The sequence below is a fragment of the Quercus suber genome, unplaced genomic scaffold (assembly GCF_002906115.3).
Source record: "Quercus suber isolate HL8 unplaced genomic scaffold, Cork oak 2.0 scaffold_68, whole genome shotgun sequence".
NCBI classification, from domain to species: domain Eukaryota; kingdom Viridiplantae; phylum Streptophyta; class Magnoliopsida; order Fagales; family Fagaceae; genus Quercus; species Quercus suber.
This window is the reverse complement of record NW_027069533.1, coordinates 1,691,669-1,708,327: the sequence shown is the minus strand read 5'-3', so window position 1 is coordinate 1,708,327 and position 16,659 is coordinate 1,691,669. Positions and strand designations below refer to the sequence as shown.

General features: G+C 33.6%; 1 protein-coding gene across 2 annotated transcripts; it reads right to left on the bottom strand.

The window, feature by feature from the left end:
- Nucleotides 1–1,936: 1,936 nt before the first annotated feature.
- LOC112027090 (boron transporter 4) lies at nucleotides 1,937–7,517 on the bottom strand. Of its 2 annotated transcripts, none has more exons than XM_065773058.1 (14): nucleotides 7,409–7,517; nucleotides 6,404–6,511; nucleotides 6,114–6,196; nucleotides 5,705–5,897; nucleotides 5,481–5,619; nucleotides 5,217–5,382; nucleotides 4,973–5,139; nucleotides 4,635–4,808; nucleotides 4,448–4,543; nucleotides 4,228–4,356; nucleotides 3,695–4,005; nucleotides 2,868–3,147; nucleotides 2,653–2,790; nucleotides 1,937–2,389 (listed from the first exon to the last, which is right to left on the bottom strand). In XM_065773058.1, the coding sequence occupies exons 2-14, from the start codon at nucleotides 6,505–6,507 to the stop codon at nucleotides 2,360–2,362; spliced, it is 2,010 nt and encodes a 669-aa protein (XP_065629130.1). In that variant the 5' UTR covers nucleotides 6,508–6,511; nucleotides 7,409–7,517; the 3' UTR covers nucleotides 1,937–2,359. The 2 variants fall into 2 exon arrangements, with proteins under 2 accessions (XP_065629130.1, XP_065629131.1); XM_065773059.1 differs by having other exon boundaries at nucleotides 7,392–7,512.
- Between the last annotated feature and the right edge of the window lie 9,142 nt (nucleotides 7,518–16,659).

The following is a 16,659-nucleotide window of genomic DNA, read 5'->3' as shown; positions in this document are numbered from 1 at the left end:
AATTAATTATTTTTAGATTAGTTTTGCTTTTAATCTTGCCCTTAGAACTAAAATTTTGGCTCTGCCACTACTGCCTCGCCTTGCTTGGTAGGGCAAACTTTCTTGCCCCATTCCCACCCTGCCTCGCAAAACTTTATTTCATATTAATATGTCACACCCTGCTGCATATCTATTACAATTTTTTTTTTTTAAATCTCATTAATATAAATATACTTTAAATTACAATTAAATTTATTACATCATATCAAACTAAGGATTGAATAATATTATCTAAAGTGTTTAATAAGATAATATCATAATAAAACAAAAGTATTAATATTCATGCATTTAAATATTTAGTAATACAAACTAAGTTTTGAATACTAATAGAGCGAGGTGGGGTGGGTCAAGGCGGGGTAGGGAGAAATGACATAACTTAGTTTTTTTACTAATTACATGTCTATGTTTTTATTGTTACACATCAACATTTTATTGACCCAATATGCTTTCCTATGACCATGAAACACAACCACCGATAAGGGAGAATCCATAAATCAACGTGATGAACTCCGTTGAGCGTATCTCAAAATAGGGTCATGTGCAAATACAGAACTCAGAATTTATAATTTAAAAAAAATGTTTAAAATGATTGTTTAATTGTATACATGAAAAAAAAAAGTTTTAAATGATTGTTTAATTCTGTACGTGGAAATAGAGGTTATTAGAAAAGCTTACAATCAATTATAAGTAATTTTATTACAATAAATAAATAAAATAGTTGCTTTGGATCATGATTAATTTTTTAAATTTAAAATTTTAATTTGTTATATTACTCATACCTAGCTCGAACATGTACTTTGATGTTCTACGGCCCCAAACCAACTAAATCTATCCAAAACCATGAGCCATTCATCAATATCTGGGGTTTACGACTGGTCTATATTGCTTCATTTCAGCTAGGAGAAAAGCTTGGTTTTGAACCGTGTGTAACCTCCTTTTTTTTTTTTTCTTTTTTTTTCTTTTTTTTTGAGAAACGTGTGTAACCTTTTTATTGTCCTTTAACAAAAAAGAATATAACATGTTTTTCTTTACTTATCTCATCTTCCTATTTGGTACAGCATGGAGGCAAATGTGTTACAGATGTGACAATCAATGGCAAAACTTTTTTTTTTTTTTTTTTTTGAGAAAATCAATGGCAAAACTATTTTTTTTTTTTTTTTTTTTGTGGCTAAATGACTCTTTGACTAGTCATATGTAATACATTAAACCAAATTCTCCACGTAACCATCTTCCACGAATGCATTTAAATTAGATACTATTTTCTTCAAAAATGAAATGAATCTCATCTTTATAAGTTCCTTTTCTTCACTTTTTCTCCTTCCAATTTATTTCCCTTTTCTTTGTTGTCTTTTACTATATCCCAAGTCCAAAAGAATAGTCTTTTCTTTTTTCTATTGGGGTGAACAAGTTCTCTTGTACTTCCTAATTACATTTTTTTTTTTTTGTTTGATGCAAAGCTTTGAATTGTATCCAACCAAACAACGAAATTGAAATACAATGTACAATAGTGATTCAACATTGACTTCTGTGCATACTTTGTGTGGTTTAGAAGTTATAAAACAAAAAGATGGACCATAGCATGAATTGTGGACTAAAAAGGAGAGTAGTAGAACATGGAAAACAACATAGCTAAACATAAATACATGTTTATCAGATATCACAATATTCTAAGAACCCCAAACTGCTATATTATCATATACGGTTATTAAGAGGTCAGTGATATCTACATATGAGGGGGCCATGATTTGCCCTTTCTAAATGTTGCCAAGGATCATACATTTGCAGTCCATGTTCACATTTTTATTTTAAGTGCTGGAATAATACTAGTATCTTGGCTGCATTCTTCAAAAGACAAACATTGCCAAGAATATTTAGAGTATGCCAAAATCAAGAAAAATAAACGGAAAAAAAAAATATATATATATATATATATATTAGAGCATCAAATTTGTAAATTTTAGAGCATCACATTTGAAATTCGCTGTACGTGTTTTTTTGTCCTGTGATTTTTCTATACTCCGTAAAAAAGTTGAACAGAAAATCTTTGCTTTGTGTTGCTGATAATCTGCTTGGGCCACTTGGTCATTTTCCTACTAATTTTTCATTGTACAAATGGAAAGACTGCCTCATTGAATCCTAACAATGTAATTTCAACATAATGCTTCACTTAGCAGCGTCTCTCTCTCTCTCTCTCTCCCCGTGTGTGTGTCATCTATGGAATTAATAATGACATTCTACAACTGTGTAATCTGTGATAAAAGTAATCAACATTATCGTCATTGTCAGCTTTTCTAATTTCCATGGAAATCCAACCAACATTTCACTCTAATTGCTTATCCTCCGGATAAACCTGAAAAAACACAATATAAAGCAGTGATCAGTATCTAGTGTTCATGCACAAGGTTGCATACACAATTAAGTACTTAAAACATGATTTTCAATAAATTCTTATAGCCCAGTTTGGATGGAGGGGGAGTAGGGTAAAACTGGCCAGAAATTAGCCTTAAGTGAAAATGCATCAATGTGTATGACCCAATATTTGCACTGTTTTGCTTTATTGGACCTTGTCGTTAATTATAATAAGAGAGAGAAAGCAAAGCAATTCATATTTACCTGGCCGTGTTTCTCCTCACTGAAGCTAACGGTTCTAACCTTCAACTCCCCTCTGCTTGTTGTCAGTTCATCTAATATCTCAGCATCACACATTTCCACTCCCCTTTCCCCATTTCCAATATGTGGTGCATCCCTTTCCTGGTATAATATATTATGAGTTTTGCAGGTTAATGAAAAATAATATTGTCAACAATGAGAAATTGGATGAAACCTACATTGAAAGATAGGCTGATAGAAACTCTTGGGGCACCAGTGACTTCCTCATACTCAGCTGCATCCAGTTCCTGCAAATGATGCTTCGCAAAGAGCTTGGGGAGAATATGCTGCCTTATACTGATGAGAAGGAAGAATGGCAAAGGGAACAAGATTCCAGCTATAGGAATCCATGTTATACCGAAACAGACCAGGAAGTATACAAATTGGAAGATTGTAAACGAGGCTATGTATTTAAACGGTACTGACTCCACAAAGGAAGCATGAGCTCCTTCCAAGACCCTGCAATGATCAGCACGATAGGTATTAGAAAAATTGTTGGAAGCCAATACTTATACTACAAAATAAAGTGAAATCTCCAGCAAGGGGTAGTCAGGAATTTAATGTTTCTTTTTTTAATATTAGGAATTCAATACTTCACAGCCATACAAGAATCAGTAAAATCATTGGCAGCTATGTCTCATACATATATGCCAATAGGATGAAGAAATAATTTCTACTAAGGTTCTTTTGAAAACGCTTGACTATCAGCATGTTCATTTCATCCAACCAGGGGGCAGCTGGGAATAAATAATCATCAATAAGTCTCTTCCCTTTTTTAGACCCAATAATTTCTACATGTCATTCAACAACTTCATACCCTTCTTGAGAAATGAATCTACTAACGTTTGTGTGTATGCATATTTGTACATTCTCAAATAATTATAAAAAATAAAAAAATAAAAAAAATTACATTAGTTTGAATTTCACTTTGTTAAGGGACATAGATAAAGCAAATTTGGCTAAAATGTGAGCAGAAATGTAATGGATAAAAAGAACAACAACATACTTGTACCGCCGTCCAGGTGATATGAAAAGAAGGAGCATCCTTTCCCAAAACTGGTTCCCAGGAAGACTGTCTGTGGCCATGAAAGCAAAGTATCCCCAAAGCACTGATGTAGGTATCTTCTTTATTGCAGGCATAGCAAAAACTGATGCTGCCACCATGAGTGACTGTAAGAGATTACTCACTCTCTGCTCATTAACTCGGACAGGTAGGTGTGCATCAATGTGCTTCTCGGGATCAAATGTATCCTTTGCATTTTCACCTTTCATTACCGCTTCCTTCAAGTCTTCTAGCTCTTTAACCACTGAAGTAATCTGCAAAACAAGCATTTTAGGGTGCAGGAACCACTTGAATATAGAATTTTGTATGTGGATGAAGTTTTTTGGGGGTGGGGGTATTGAGCCTATACAATCATTATAAAATCAAGAGAGTGTAAACAACTTTCTTGATAAAATAGTAATGACCGTCTCAAAGAGGAAAAAATGCTGTTGGAGGGATTCAAAGAAAACATGTTTCTTTCGCAAGTTAGTACTAACCGGAGGAAGTATAACTTGACTGTTCTCCATTTCTATGAACACAGCTTGCATCTTGCCATAGACTTCAGAGTTGCTAGCATTCTGCCTTATGCTTTCCTTGGCGCTCTCCACCATCTTCCTTCGCATCAACTGCAACTCATGCATTAGTTAGATTACTTGTCTGATCCAGCTCAATTACCAACTATCCCAAGTACATTCCTATGACTTTCTATAAACCCACCTGCCTTTTGAGAACAGCAAGGCTTTTAGTGTGCATGGGGGACTGTGGAAGTACACCATTCGAAGGAGGTAACCCAAGCAATCCACAAAGCAAAGTCTGCAACCATGTTTTACAAATATAGAGCATAAGTCTTCATAAATTGTACAAATAAAAATAAATTCCAACACAAATTACTAATGATACATACCATGAAAGCTAGCAATAAGATATCGTAATGATATGCAGAAGGGTTCTTAAGATTGAACTCCTTTTGTTGTGCCATCTGTGAAGCAACACTGTGGTCAAAAAAGTAAAGCCCCGCAATCATCACAGCAGGAATAAAGGCTGCAAAGATGTATGCTGGAGAAACCTTCCCCATGTCCTACAGAAGATATGAATCAATATATTTTGGTGCATACACAGAAAAACACACTCCTATCTTATACTTTCATGGAGTTTATGAGACACACTACAAGAAGAGAGCCTAATAGCAAATGCAAAAAAGAGGGGTGGGGAGGGGGGGGGGAGTTACAGGACATGGTTTACCTTTACTACAGTCCAATGGTGTAAAGATGTGGATTCCCAAGCAAGAGGGCTGTAGAGCCTTCTGGGAACACCAGAGGGAACTTTTCCGGGTACACCGAATGACAGAGCTGTCCACACTAGAACCATCAAAGGAACCCCATAGTCTGCAATAAAGCTTCTAAACCACCCTGCATAACATAATAATAACTTTCAGATTCAACATGTAACCTATTCAATGACTAGGCATAACTTTTGCTTGACAAACCTGTGCCATACCACCATGACCTCGCTTTTCTGCTCTTTAAAGCAGTGTAGAGAAGGCCAAAAGTAAATATGATTCCCAGTAATCCATTTGTGTAAAGCCACTGAAATTGATACTTCACTGACTTTGGGTCCTCAGCTTTGGGAACTTCAAACTCACTTGCCATTCCCTGTGATTCAGAATTTGTCAAGGCAAGTGTTAAGCAGCATGCTTCTCAAGTAGATGTTGTATTCTCCCTAAGTTGATTCATTTCAAGACTGGAGTTACCTTGATAGCCTCTTGTATAAAGAGAACAGCAATCAGCATGCCAAACAGTTCGCCTGCAATCCTCGTAAATTTATTGATGACTGTGCAAGCATTGAATATTGCAAGAAGAAACAGCAAGAGAGCTGTCCAAACACAAACCCTGCATAATTTGTATCAATAATATCAAATTACATAAAATTCATTAAGAGAACATACTTAAACAAATGATGGTTGATTCCTATTACCATCCAGCCCAAGCCAAGAAGAGTCCACGTCCCAAATCTTCCCTTCCTTTAGCAAAGTTGTACAAATATGTGTACATAATAACAGTTGGTTCTGCAACTCCCAATATTAAAAGAGGTTGTCCTCCAAGAATCGCATGTATGATACCACAAATAGCAGTAGAAGCTAAAGTTTCAACGGTGCTCAAGCTACCATCTGGACAGAATAAAATTTCCATTGCTTTCAAACTTATTAAAGAAAATAGGATAGAAAAGATTTTTCATTTAGTCCCCATTTGGTCACCAAGAAAGTGAGGCATAAGAAACAAAAATCAAAATAACAAAAAGCCTTAACATCTCATTTCATCTTTTCCTTTCTACTAATTTATCAGCAATTGAACAAATCACTGAAGAAAAAGACTAGATGACTAACCTGTATCTCTGCTTAGTTGCTCACCAAAGGCAATGACAGGAAGAGCAGAAGCAAAGAAGATGTAGGTGGTTGGGGCCAATATCCTAAAATGAGAAATTGATGGAATTAAAAATACAAATCCATGTGAAAAATTATAAAGTAGGTGTATAAAAGACAATACAAATCACTCTATTCCAGCCATAAACCTTGTAGCTCAAGTATCACTTTCTAGTGTTTACAACGAAGACATGCAGGGTTTAAACCTTCCCTCCCCCCATTGTAACTAATGAATTATCAAAAAACTAATATACCCAATTCCAGAACGAAGACCGTTTGTCCAATCTTGTTTGTAACACTGTAATCTTCCTCTGACGTCATTTCCAATACCCCTGAAGGGAGCTCTCAAGTTCTCCATTTTTCTGATTAAGAAAAAAAAAATCCCACAATTTAATATAAAAAAGTCAGAACGCAGAAGTTCAAAATCTTATAATTTTAATGAGAAAATACTTTTTTTTTTTATTGACTTAACAGAAACAAAAACATATATGCATTAAAAAAAATTCAAAATAAATCAAAATAAAGGCAAATATGAAATGGCAAATAAATAAAAACCAGCAAACCAAAACAGAACAGAGTTAAAAACTAAAAAAATCATGAAGAATAACTTCCATAAAAAAAGAAAATAATTCCATGCAATGATTATATCAAGCAACACAATTTTTCTTTGTTGTGAATGAAAAAATCACTCTTGTACTCCTCCAAGTCATTTGACTGGCCAATGCGTACAAGATTTATGAATAGTCTGTTTGGTAGAAGAGAGAGAACAGAGAAAATGGCAACACAAAGGCCTCTTCTTTTCCATCATTCTGCTTTCCAAAACAATCAAAAACTCAACAAAACAGAGAAAGATAACTACTTGTATTAGTCTCGGTTGGGTCAATTTCTTTTCTTTACTTGCTTGCCTTTCTCATCACAATCAACAAATTCGAAGAAGAAGAAAAAAAAGAAAGAAAGACAAAAGAACTCAAATTGTTATTTCCTTCATTTCCCAGCATTTTCTTGCCAACCAAACATGTAAATCATTAAACAAAATCTTTTGCATTTATTTTGACATTCATAAATTAAGGAAAAACCCAGACACCATATAAAACCACCATGCACAAAACATGGTTTGTACCAAAAAAAAGGAAAAAGGCAGAGAGATATTACATAAGAAAAAAAAAACATTAAATGAAACAAAATAAATAAGCAGCAGCATTCATTCCCAGAAGACTGAACAAACATAAGAGTGATATTTACATTGCTGTAGAACTCACCGGAAAACTTGTCAAAGATGAAGAAAGTGTGTCCTCGTGTTCTTGACTTCCTTCCCTTTGCCTTGAGTCGCTGCTGCTTTGTTGTTTGTAAGTAAGGAAGGGATGAAGAAAGGAGGCAAAGTCCAATGCCTTTTAAATGTACCCCAAGAGTCCTATGTTTGTGTGGGTCCCACTTACTTCCTCTAAGGGAATGAATGACTGCAACTTTTGCAATTCCCCAAGTGTAACCATGAATTTTATTTTATTTAAAAAAAAAAAAATTATGGATGAAGTTTTTGTTTTGTTCATTCCTAATAATGAGTCTAATAGGACCAAATTAGTGGAGACCTACTTAGACTTGTTGATGTTAATAGGATCAAATGATGAAGACTCCATCTTGTTAATGAGTATCTTAGTGCCGAGTAATTACATGGGAAAAGTTCAGAAACAACCCCATAGTTTTACCATTGGGAGATATTAAATTCCAAACTTTTAAAGACTTTTACAGATGTACATTTTATGTGTAATGGGTGGGATTTGCTTGGATACATTTATGAAAGTTTGGAGTTTTAAGAGTCCCATTTGAGGTGTCCCAATAATCAAATTATGGGTTTTTTTTTTGGGTACTTTTCCCCTTAATTATTTAGAACTCCATTAGAATAATAACATAATTAATATTCATTTTTCTTGCATAATTGTGGATCTTTATTAATTAAATTCATGATACAAGTTAAAGAATGATTAATATTCAATTATGAGTTGTAATATACTTGCCAATAATTTATCGATTTGCGCCATAAGTCTTTGGAATGTATTTAATAGTAATGGGAAGATAATGATAAGAAAAGAATGGATGACATTAAGTAATATTATTTGAATTTTTTAAAATAAAAGAATTGGAAAGAATAAAATGTAATAAATTCACAACATTGTTATTATACCCTTATTTTAAAATAAAATGATGAACGTATAGGGGAATTTTGAGAGTTTTAATGAAAATTTATTAAATCTAATTTCATTCCCTCCTATTCTTTCCGATTTTGGGAATAAAAATTTGAGAGTTTGAGAGAAAATGGAAAAATGGGGTGTTCTGTTCTTTTCTTTCAATTTCATTTCCTCCCACTTAAATTCCTAAATATGAGAATGGTTTTTCTTCATTAGAACTCCCAAACAAGGGAATTAATTGAAGAAATATTTCCAAATAATTCTTTTCATTCCATTTCTTTCTCTTTTCCCAAAAGGAGTGTTAGAAAATGTATGAATATATCATTTAATGGATTTTTTTTTTTTTTAATAATTTGATAGTTTAAAAGTGGGAGAATTTAAAACTTAAAAACATTAAAATGAGTTAGTTGATCAACAATGGTCTTTTTTACACATTTATTGGAATATTATATGCACCTTAACCAATACTCTTAATGCATTCGATAACAAAAACAAAAACAAAAAACAAAAAAACAAAAAACAAAAAAAACCAAACCAAACCAAACAAATATCTTATAGCACCCAAACAAATATCAAAACATGTGAGAAGTAGGTGTAGGTTGCATACAACTATTCCTTTAAGCTAGCTAAACTACTGATTAATATCAAATCACAAAATTAGATGAAGAATAGGGTTTTTCTTTTTAATAGAAAACAAAACAAAGCCAAACCAAACCAAAAACAGGTGATAAATTAGCAATACTGAAGAAAGTACATGTGTGTTTGGCTCCAAATTAAAAAAATCATTTTATTTTACTATTCAGCTTATTTTTGCTACTATTCATGGGTCTCACTGTACTATTTCAGCTAACTTTTACCTTTATTTACAATACTTTCAGCAAAAAGTTTTCAATTTCAACAAAATAAGTGGATCCCAAACAGACCCTATATGTGTAATTTAGGTCTGTAAACCCAAAGGAGAACTATATTCTTTGGCAATTTGGCTAGTCTCTCATTTAAAAGAAGCCAATTAATTATTCAATGACAATTAGATATTAATGTACAACACATAAGGTATTACCCTTTTCAAAAATAGGTAGAAAATCTTCTCATTTTCTTTACAGTCACAACAAATTTTTATTACTGTCAATATGATAAGTAGTTTAATAATAAATAATAAGTCAAGAACCTTGTAGCTCAATTAATTGATACTTTCTAGTATTCCTAACCGAAATATTTATTCGGAAATCCCCCTTACCCCTAATTATCAAATAATAATAATAAAATGATAAAGTGGTGTCAATTTATAGTAAGTATCATGTGAAAATCAATAATAGCATGTCAATTTAAACAATTGTAAAATTTATTGTGAAAATTAAAAAAATTGTGTCTATACATTACTCTTCATAATATATATATATATATATATATATTTGAAAACACTCTTCCTAATAAATTGATGAAAGTATAAAGTGACTAAGTGAGTGTGGTATGCTGGTAATGTTGGTAGAAAATTTGTAGTATGCTATGCTCTGAAATTTCTATGGAAGTGATTTTTTTTCCCCATTATTTGATAATTGAAGTGATATATTGTTTGATGGTTTTTATTTTATTTTTTTATTTTATGGGAAGTGATGTTTGATAATTGATTCGTGAATGGACCATTATTATTCTAGCTGGATTTTGGCTTTTTCTTAACTTGATACAAGGTATATATGCATATAGACAGAAGTCGTATAGGTTGGATCAACCTTTGGCAATTAAGTTCATCCTTAATTTAAGTTAGACTAGCTCTTAATCTTAGGTTTCTTTTCCCCCTACCAAATTAGTATTTTTTTTACATTAAATAAATAAATTATATATTTGAAGATATTTTCCCAAAAAAAATATTTGCGAAAGTCAATATTTCGTATACTTGCATAGTTATGTTTAAATTTATATATATATCACATTCTCAAAAAAAAAATGATATATATCCATTCATTTTTTTTAATTTATTTATCTTGTTTTTTTATTCTTTACTTTATCTATATTTATCAAAAATAATTAATAATTAATTCAATGGAGTCAATGTTTGAATTAGTGAACCACGATATTATTATATCACTCCCTTAGGATACGTTTGGCAAGAGGATTTTTTTTTTTTTTTTTTTAAATAGTATGAAAATAATTTTCAAAAAATTGAATGTGAAACTAGTTTTCAAAGAATAATTTTTACATTATATGTGTTTGGCTCACACTTTTAAGAAAAAATTTCAAAATATTGAAAAAAAAAAATTGATGTTTAGATGATAAGTTTCAAATTTGAAATATGAAAAATTTTGTGTGACAAAAACTAGTTTCTTAATTTAAGAAATAGAAGAGTTTGGACAAATTTATGGGCTCTACTATTTTCAATTTATTTTTATTATGCCATTAAAATTATTTTATGTATCTTGAAAACATCCTCTCAACTATTTTCAAAATCTTTTTTTTTTTTTCCTGAAACTAAAGAAAGAAAATTTTATTGATGTAAAAGAAAACGTGTACAAATAAAAGACATACAGCAACTTTGCATGTCACAGTAAAACAAACCAAATAAAGAAACAACTTTAAAAATTTTAAAAATAAAAATAAAATAATAAAATTTATAAAAAATAAAAATAATAATAATAATAATAAAACACACACACACACACACACACACAACTTAAAAGTTCTCTTGAGTAGCTGAAACCCGTTGGCATGTCTCCAGAACTGCTAAGGGCCCCTCTAGAATTACCTTTGGCTGTGTTTAATTTTGTCAAAATCGAACTTGTTTCTTGCATTTCAAATTGTCCAAATACAAAATTGCCCATAGAAAATAATTTTCTGAAAACTGTATTTTAAAAGCATCAACCAAACAGTAGATTCAAACGTGGGACTCATAATTTTATGGTTTCCAAAACAAAACAAAACAAATAAATAAATAAATTATTTAAATCTTCTTACCAAATAGGCCCTTAACAATTCTGTACTCAACAAAATTTTGATGTCTATCAGTCTATAGGAGGAATATACACACATGCAGATATCTGAATATTTGAGATCCAAACATGATGCAATTTAATTAAGAAAATGTTATTGACATTATCCAAGAGATTAATTATTATTATCTAATTATCAATTTCTTGACCATTTTTTCAAACTTCATGCCTCCACCGTCCACTCTCATTTTTATAAGTTGACAACAATTCCTTATGGTTGTTGTCCTCCAATTGATATTCGATCAATTTGTCCTTTATATCATGGGTTTTTTTATGACAATTCTTGTTTTTTTATGACAATTCTTGTCGGTGAATAATTTATAAGGTGACGTTTACATAACTACATTCCATGAAAGTCTTATATGATGCATGATTTGTATCATTAGCGAAAATTACGTTTTTTTTTTTTTTTTTTAATACAAGATAAAATTTCTACTATATCCTAATTTAAGTGTATATGTGTGGGAAACTCCCTCCTAGAAACTTAACCCCAACCCTTGGCCCCCACACCTCACAAGCACTTATACTTGTGAAATGACCATCGCACCAAAGATGTGAGATAATAAAAAATTTGTAATAAATTGCAATCATATTAGTTGTCAAAAGCAAACACAAAATATACTTATTTATTTCTCAAATGATTATTGGGTTTTTTTTTTTTTAATATAAGATAGAAATTCTATTCTCGTTTAATTTAAGTATATATGTGTGTGAAACTTTTTCTTAGAGACTTGAACTCGGTTTTCCCTCTATACTACATGTAGGGTCTAATTTCTCTACGTAAACCCAAAGACAATTAATTTGTAGAGTATGGGTTGAAGAACTAGAGTGACAAGGGATTCCCAGCAAAAGATTATCACTTTTTCTATATTATTGATCAGTTTTGCCTACATTCCATGCCCCGTTTCATACCCTCTCCCTCTATTATATAGCCATCTCACTCTCATCCCTGCCGTCCACGTGCCCCCATCCATGGACGTGCTCAAGTACCTGTCACGTCAGGCAGCTGCTTTCATCTCTGTGTGAGTGGCGGTAGGCATGAAGCACTGTTCAGATGTCTTCTCCACATAAATGCGGCCAGAAAAGCTGTTGCAATGCATTGAATACGGTGGCAGCAGCCTTCCCCTCAGATATTTCTTCATCCTTATCGTTTTTGAGTGTGCTTTGACTTATCTTGATCAGGTGGGCTCCTCGGACGATCAACCAGGCTTTTCTCCTGCTCAATTAGCCTCCGCTATCATACCAGGGTAAAACATCCTCCTCGGACAGGAGATGTCCTCCTCGGGCTGGAGACATCCTCCTCGGAAAGCGATGATCCTCTACCCAGAGGATTCCGCTCCAATCTGGACCTCGCATTCTATTCATCCTTCTCTTCGGATGTGAAACAGTTTTCTCGTGGGTGTTCGGCCCGTTAACTTGGGCCTGATCCTTTTATCCCCCACACTACACAAGTACTTATATTTATAGAGTAACTATCACGCTAAGAGTACACGATGGTGATTATTGGGTTTATTAATTTCACATGCTAATTACATTTCTTTATGTTTTTTTTCTCCAAAAATAAAAGAATTTTGTTTTTTGCTAATATGGGGATGTCTTTAAAATTTATTCTATCTTTTGTTGGTTTTTGAGACTAATAGACTAAAAATTAATTTTATTAATATGATAAGTAATAATGCTACAATTAATGATATCATATTATTGACCAAGTTGCTTACCTTTCACTCTCATCATTAATGGCTGTATTTTAAGAAATGTCCTAACTTTCGTACACATGAGAGGAGTGAGGATCTAATATTACACACCACAAACTTGACCAAACAAAAACAAACAAAAAAACAAAAAAGCCATTTAAACTTTTTAAAAAGTGTAAGGCAAATTATCCTACATAGTGCATACAAATACTCCTTTAAAGTAGATGAGATAATCCCTTTTCTTTTTCTTTTTTTATTATTATACCCCATTAATTGCTACTGCCAACGAAAGTTGGTGCCGCTAGGATGTCACAGAACTTTAGCCGTATCCAAACATAATATTCCAAATCAGGCTATTAGGCTATTGTGTTTAGAACTTTAGATCCTAATGGAAAGATACACTGACCTTGTAGCCCCGCTAAAAAAAAACGTACCTAATATTCTGCTTAGTTCACAGCACACCTAGCTCGTTCATGAAAGCTTTGCCAAATTAATTAAAAGGTTCACCTAGCTAACTAATATACTTCAAAATTATATGTTCAATTTTCTTTGAAATGGAATCCACAAAATTACGAAATGGAATACACTAAATTTCACCAATATGATCCACTAAAATTAGCTTAGACCTAGCTAGCGAGGTAGGTCAAAATGGAAATTTATCATAGGTAGAGTTTAAAACTTTAAATGCAACATTGCAAAACTCTTTTGATACCTGTCTATCTTTTCCAAGGGGGAATACTAAATTTTTTTTTTTTAAAATAAAAATAAATAAATAAACTCTACACTTCCTAGTCTTGCCCAATGCAAAACCCATCTTTTTTATTTCTTTTTTATAAACAACAAAACTAATACCTTTAACTACTAGAGGCTAAATCGGTTGTACGTGGTACCAAAAAAATGTATAGCGATACATTTTCCATCCAAACGAATAAATCAGAGAATAAAAGTACAGCTAACTATACAGTCTACTAGTCTAGATACCTAAAAGAAATGAGTGTTTGAGATTATAAAAAGTTTTATATAAGCTTAAATAAAAAGACCCTATGACTATGCGTATTAATATATAGTAGAGTTTGTACTCAAGTCGATGTCATATATACATGCATGCATCATGTGAAACTGAAAGTAGATGAAGATTGCTATGACCTCTTAGTCTTATAAGGAGTAGGAGAGTCAGAGACACTCCTCGATCGTATCTTTGAAGTATATTTCTTCGTATAAAAGCATCCATTGAAGAAAAAAAAGTATTGAGATCGATCATGATATATAGATGACAGCCACAGGTAGGTATTCTCAATCTCATGCATGCATGCATGCATGCAAAATATGTGACAAAATTTCGTGTGCAAATTGGTTTCCTGTTTGTCCAATAAAGTAACGCGGCATGTCCCGCGTGAAAAAGATCAATTTGATCACTTCTTTTGGATTTCTCGACACTTTTCCAACATATATGCCCAGGCTCCAGAGAAAATGAGAGATTTCTTTCCACATGTGATCTTAAAATTGGCACCTACAAAAGTCATTTTATCTATTTTATCTCTTCACACCCAACATCAATAAATCTATATTTTTAGCTATTTGATTAAAATAATACAAATAACTCATTAGAATAATAATAAAAACATCCAAAAAAAAAAAAAAAAAAACTTCCTTCTCCTCCACCCAAGCTTCCACCTCCTTCACCTAAGTCTTTACCTACGCAGACTAGGTCGTCCTCTGTTAAACCGGCCCTGGATCCTCGGCTCGAGCCCACTGATCTGAAGAAGAAGAGGCCTTCCAAAGGCAAAGACCCATTGGATGGGGGGAGATCTCGTCCCTCCTCAGAGGAAGATGAAGTTCGCCGACCTTCTAAGCAGCTGAGGTTCGGGCATCAAGGCAAGGACAAGGAAGTTGCCCAGCAGTCCGAGCCCTAGGCCTAGTTGCCTGTCGCCATGCCTCATGGAAGCCCTTGATGGATAATGCCTTCCTTAGGGACTTCCAAGGGGGCGATGGTGCTTACGTGGCCGATGCCCTGGAGAAGTCTCTGCTACTCCCTGCTGACATGGCCGAGTTGGGAGGCATAAGGAGGCAGGAGGTTGTCCTTAGCCTCAAGAGGTAACTGGGTATGGTAAGATCTTTGACACTTGTGCCTTCGTTAAGTTTTGTTCCTTAGTTGCAAACTTACTGTGTGCTTGTTTCAATTGGCAGGCTGTACAGGCCACTTTTAGGTTGGAGGAGAAGCCAATAAGCAGAGTAGGGGCCTGGATCAGAAATACAACAAGCACTTGGATGCCGCGAATACCCTTAAGAACTCTGAGGCTGATCTCAAGAAGGTTGAGGGAGGAGCTGAAGGAGATGACGAGGGTAAGAGATAGTATGGTATCTAGCCTAGCTGGCGCTAAAAAAATAGGTCGAGGATCAGATGAGGCGTCTGCTAGAAGCTGAGGGTCAGCTGCAGATTGCCAACGAGCATATCATTGACCTGAAGAGGAAATTGCTTGAGGCAGAGGGAGCCAAAGGTGTCGTCGAGTTTACCAGGGATGAAGCCTTGAGGCCAAAGTAGAGGCTGAGTTTGCTAGGATAGAGGCAGAATGCTCTAAGAAGCAAGTAAGAGGAGGAGGCTTTTGTTGAGGGGGTGGCTAAGACCGAGGCTAATCTCAAGGCTCAAGTGCCTGAGGTGTGCAAATGCTACTGCTTCCAAACTTGGAATGAGGCCCTCAACCAAGCTGGGGTTGAGGCCTCGTCTAAGCTTAGGAGGGCCGAGAGGGTGTACTCTCCCCCACCTTCGTGAGGCTACCTTTGCTAATTTTGAAGCTTGCACCGCCCCTAAAGCGATAGACGAAGGACAGATGAGGGAGTGCACTGACAAGGTCATTTAATTGAGAAGAAGAAAAATGAGGAGGAAAAAAGAAGAAAGAAGAGAGAGAGAGAAAGAAAAAAATATTTGCTTAATGAGAGAAGAGAGAGAAGTAAATAATAATATATATATATATATATATATTTTTAGCTTTTTGCTACAATGCACTACCATTATAGTTGTGCACTATTGCAAGAAGCCAACAAATTTTACCCATGACACCACTATTACAGTATGCATTTTATATTTTTGTGAAACTAAAATAGCTATTTAGTTTTACTGCTGCTAATGCTCTAGTTACGAAAATTAACTTAGGCCCTAACAAACCAAAACCTATGAGCATTCGAGAATGTGAGTTGGTTTTTTCGGAAAATGCGAGTCTGAGTCATTCGATATAGAATTAGCAAACTTCACTATTTACATATGCACGCTGATGAGCTTTACTTGGAAACAATGATATTAATACTTCACACTTGACATAGTAGCCTCGTAGGTAAATAGAATTTTAAATTCTATATATATAATATATATAGAATTAAAATATATTTTCATGTTCTATGATAATTCATCTTTATCATCAAGTTACAACACCAATTTTCTTATTAAAAAAAAATCAAGATAAAAACTTTACCAATTAAAAATATTTAGAACTCATTATTTTTAAAATATTTAAATCATATCTTCATAAAAACATATAAGTATTAATGCCTGTCCCACTTTATTCTATTAAAAAAGAAATTGTACTCATGACACTCAATTAGTGTCTTTTTCTCTCCCCACTCTCCCCCCCCCCCCCCCACCCCCCACACCCAC

Coding starts and splice junctions, on each gene's coding strand:
- LOC112027090 (XM_065773058.1), bottom strand. CDS start 6,507: ATGGAGAACTTGAGAGCTCCCTTCAGGGGTATTGGAAATGACGTCAGA. Junction 5,383..5,480: donor TTATACAAGAGGCTATCAAG/GTAACTCCAGTC, acceptor TCTGAATCACAG/GGAATGGCAAGTGAGTTTGA. Junction 3,148..3,694: donor TCACCTGGACGGCGGTACAA/GTATGTTGTTGT, acceptor TGATCATTGCAG/GGTCTTGGAAGGAGCTCATG.